General features: G+C 33.8%; 1 protein-coding gene across 1 annotated transcript; it reads right to left on the bottom strand.

Annotated features, from left to right (window-relative positions):
* Positions 1 to 234: 234 nt before the first annotated feature.
* On the bottom strand, positions 235 to 2,406 carry LOC127835483 (uncharacterized). The gene is made up of 2 exons (XM_052361928.1): positions 2,247 to 2,406; positions 235 to 410 (listed from the first exon to the last, which is right to left on the bottom strand). The coding sequence occupies exons 1-2, from the start codon at positions 2,404 to 2,406 to the stop codon at positions 235 to 237; spliced, it is 336 nt and encodes a 111-aa protein (XP_052217888.1).
* Between the last annotated feature and the right edge of the window lie 2,753 nt (positions 2,407 to 5,159).

Genomic DNA, 5,159 nt, shown 5'->3' with positions numbered 1-5,159 from the left:
CGGTTAAACATGGATTAATGTACCAGAAAATGTAGTATATCTGTAACTATCTGTAGTTAGAGTGCTTATAGCTGCTACACGTACCCAGACTTGGTCTCCCATGGCAACCAGTATAGATGCCTGCATAGTCACACATAGATAAGTTCCATTGTAATCATAGTGAACCGATTTTTGTATTGACTTACCTTGGTGAACGATTTCAATATAAACATTACTCTTGTAACTATTACAGTATTAAACTAAGAACAGATACATTCCAGAGACGGAGGCAGTGAACTTGCCAGTTGCAGGATCATAACATTGACCTTCGTTGACCTCCACTGTCTGGAAGACTACATCCTGGGTAGTTTGTATGTATGCGTCGGAAGTAATGCGTGCAAGGAAGTAGATGGAGGGGACTTTTAGTTGATCTGAAGTAAAAATATATTATTTTATACAGTGAGTACATCGTGTTTCATAATGCTATATCTTTGTAAGTATGACATTGACAAATCTACAAAACATCAGCGCGTATAAGTTTATGTGGATCTTTATTTCTTGAAACCTCGAATAAACTGGATTTTTATTCTTAGAAATTACAAACAAAATTATAAAGCTATATATGTATTTAAATAAGCAAAAAGATATGAATAAACAACAACAACCACATGTTATTTTAAGATGGAGTAACAATTAAGAGCAAATGTTCACATAGCAGTAATGAACTTATATTGTGTGTGGACTGAATTATGTCGAGTAGATTTAGTCAACAATACCTAGATGTATTAGGAATAGAGAAACACAATAAATAAAATCCTGGTTATAAAGACCAATACGTGAACAAATGTTTAATTTTTGATTCCATAACTTAAATAACAGATTGAATTTATTGTTAGTAAAAGAGTATATTAGTTGTCATGATCATTAGCGGTCATCTTTACCAGTTTTGCTATATTGAATATTCATAACGAATTGGATCGTACGAACGTTACGAAAGTCTTTTGAACCTACTAAACAACAGACGAGACACGATGGTATTCTTGGACTAACGATTAATAAATTAATTTCAGATCACGACAATAAAAATGACACATGACATCAAGCATTTCAATATTAGTCGTACATTATTTTATATCGATACACATACATGTATGTATATTTTGTAGATAAAAATTAACAGTATTTCTTTGAAGGATTAAAATAAACAAAAAACAAATATCGGTGTTACAGTAAATATAATAGCGTACATATTGTCGGTTGAAAAGATTCGATACCAAGTTCTGGAACGTCTTTACCATTCATTTAACGTCATTAAAAGTGTCTTGAAGATTTCGCAAACAATTCTGACTCTTGGATTGCTCTTGTTTCACATGTTTTACTTTAGCAATATAAGGAAAACTGCCGATCCCCGTGGCCGCCTTTTTTCTCTATAGATTGGATATATTTTCAAACTCAGCCAATAAATCATAAGTGCAGATGTTTTAGCACGTTTTATGACGATTGGATACAAATATGACTTTCGGAGGGCTTAATACACGATTCACTTGAGCTTTTAAAGGAAAACTTCAACTCCCTTTGGCGGTCATATTTTTTACAAATCAGAACCATTTACAAACCCCGCAGATATAGCATAAGGGCATATGTCCTGAATAAAGTTTCATGATGATTTGGTAAAAACTATGACTTATTGACTGATCGTATATTTTCTTTTATCTTACCTAGTCACTTAGTGTTTTACCCAACCTGACGCAGATTCGAATCCGGCCGTGATTAAGTTGGGATAAATCTTAGTGAAGATTAGGCAATAAATGTGGACTCAAGAGTGTCCACGCGTTCATTGTTGAAAACTGATAACGGACGGCGAACGATGAACAAATAAGGATAACAAAAGCCCATTTTTAGTAAATTGTGCTCAGGTAAGCTAGAAAGATAATCGTCTTTTCACAAGGGATTTTGGATTGAAATTTCGTAAATACATATCATTTTGCAGGTTAATATTACTAAATTGTGTATATTACTGGGACAACACGTGTATGTAATTGGTTAATATATCTATCAACTCCTTGCTTTTGATTTTCTGATGGACTCTCGGTAAAAATTATATCAAACACTGATATTAAAAAAGAATATCTATCTCGTATACCTTTCTCTTTCAACAGATTGACTGTTTGATTCAAATAACCGAGCTCATACGTTTATTTGATGATCATTAAACTTATCATATTAACTTATAAAAAATATTTATAACATACGTTTGGCACACTTACCTTTAAGAACGCGGACTTCATTTACGAGGTGCTGAACCGTCACCGAGGCATTTTCTTTGATCTCAGACGAAGTTTCAACCAACGCGACCACACTTGCAGCTAACGTCGAGTTCATAACTTGAGATGCATTAGTTATGAAGTCAGCCAGTCTAGATTCCATTTCGATTTGTTTCTTTTCCATAACTTCCAATGTTGACCTCACTTTATCTTTTCCGTCTTCCAACTGCTTTAACGCATCAACAACTTTGGCGTTCGTTTTCAGTATATCATTCAGAGTTGTTTCTAGAGCCAGTTCGTTTCTAAGGACGTTTCAAGTAAACGTTCTTCATAGTCATATCTCGAGCATATCGGGCTCGATGGCTCTCGCGCACACGTGAAGACAACCATGCTGAGTAATAACCACATACTCTTCTTCTGAAGCTGCATGGTAAATACGAGCAAATATGTCTCTGTTTAATACTTAAGTTAATGCAATGAGTCCGGTGTCTATGCACACACAACAGAAAATGTTTTTCAACGAAATATCACAAACTGTTATTTTCTCACATTTATATGTATTGCCAGGTGACAGTCAAAGCATTAATATGTTTACTCTTCAGCACGGAGCTTTACCATGTCAAGCATTGAAAAGGTCCCTTTAATTAGCCAACGACGTGTCATACATGTAAAGAAATCCCTAAAAATCTCATTTCGACGGAAGAGGCTTGCCTGTAATGAAGTAGCTCTGAAATCGATTGGTTGATCGTCACTTACTTGCCAAAGTTTATCTATTCCATTTAGGGTTGCAACTAAGAAAAACATTCGCAAAATATCGTCTCGCGTTCAAAGGGCGACACACGAAACACGAAGCGACACACGATATTTTGCGCGACACACGAAGCGATACACGATATTTTGCGCGATACTCAAAGCGACACATGATATTTTGCGCGATACACGAAGCGACACAAAATATATTGCGCGATACAAGAAGCGACATCTACCACGATATATCGCCTTTTAGGCTACCTACACATGGGCGATATTTCGTGGTACACTCTCGCGCGTCGCTTCGTGTATCGCACACAATATCTTGAATTCACATATTACAACAAAGTATATAAACAGATGGTCAATGACGTACATAATATTTTACAAAATTTTTAACATAACCTAGATGAAAGCCTTAATACACACATTTGGATACAACCTGAGCCTTTATGAAAGTCTTCATACAAAAATTAGATCCACTTTATCATTTTCTGTATTTTTAAATTTAATAGATACATTAATGAACATGGAGAGAAACTATTGATAATATAAGTCAGCTCTCAGTTTAAAAGCTTTTAAAACAATAGATAGTTTTCGTACACTGTTTTTTATGTCAGTCTGTAAGAGATCAATAAACTTGATCATGTTTGTGTTCTTCCAGTAATATTTATTTATATACTTTGTATATACTTATATAATATATTTATATATTATTTATGTAGCGTATAGATTCATCTGGGTGATCTAAACGTATACTACCTCTACAATCCCATGTGATTTTAACCCCAAAACTTTCGAGACCAATATCAGTGCCCCTTGCCCTTTCTTCTGACCTATGGAATGCCTCGAAGACGAAAGATGAACCGACAATCCAAACGTGAATATAAATGCTATAATATAATATATATACTATACTACAATATTTGTTATTATATATATTTTAAATATTATAAAAATATAATATACAAATGCTTGTCACGATGTAATCAAATCAATTTAATGTATTAATGGAAATGCATTTCTTGCCTATTCTTCAGTAATAGACAGGTGTCAAGGTAACAAGTATGTAACGACACATTTTGTAGTTATCCCGTGATTTATTTGACTAAAAGCTCAAATGAAACAAACTCCAACATAAGATATTTAGAAGTGCTGTAATATTAGATTTTCATGTGAGAATGATGTAATTCTTGAGAATGAAATTATTTATAAATATAAAGTAGTGTATATATACACACCGTGTTTTATGAACATACTCGATTAGCAAATTTGTAAATACACTGATATGAATATTACATCATGATATGTATTTAAGCACTGATTGTCGCCAAATTATAAATTTATGTAGATAGCGCCTTTAAACGTGCGCTCTTGCATAAAAAGGGCGCTTTATAAATCAGGTATAATAATAATAAAAGATATAATATAATGGTGAACAAGGACCATACAGATCTATTTCAATTGTGTATATATGTATATGTATTTGTTGAAATAAAAGTTCATCTTTTTCTATTCGCAACTTCACAAGAAGTGTTTACGTTATAGTCATGTCATTATTTGGTTCTAATATAACCATAAATTACTTATGGTCTAATATAATCGTATAAAATACTTATATTCCGAAATAATCATATCATAAACCTGCTCTGGGCTGGAACGCTTTCTATAATATGTTTACAATATCATCAATATCACCATTATTCTTGATTTCCGTATATTTTGCAATACATGAAACATTATCTTTATAAGGTTCTTCCGGGATTAAGTCCCAGTTCCGGTAGAGACCCGGCACCAGTTTCTCTACCAAGAACCATAAATATGGATTTATTTAAAGCAAAATGTGATCGCCGTGCCTTTAACCATAAGCCATTTGGCAGATCGGTATCTTTATAGGGATTATACACGTTTGCGAGGGCATGATCATCTGCGGGCGCTCGAAAAATCCGTTCCTGCCCGAATGAAAACAGTATGTCTTGTTCATTCGACATCGACAAAATAATTCGATAATTTCAATACAGTTCAAGGTTGTGTTTTACATATGCCTCACTCGGTCATCATCCGAAATTACGAGGCTTTACCTTCGGATAGGCAGTTTTCGATTTAAAATGTGTTTAAACAGTGAATTAATGCAAAGTTGAAATGCAGCCGCGCAAAGTAAGAAAT

This window comes from Dreissena polymorpha, chromosome 6 (genome assembly GCF_020536995.1).
Source record: "Dreissena polymorpha isolate Duluth1 chromosome 6, UMN_Dpol_1.0, whole genome shotgun sequence".
Lineage (NCBI taxonomy): Eukaryota > Metazoa > Mollusca > Bivalvia > Myida > Dreissenidae > Dreissena > Dreissena polymorpha.
Note: the sequence above shows the minus strand (reverse complement) of the source record. Positions and strands in the feature narration are given on the sequence as shown.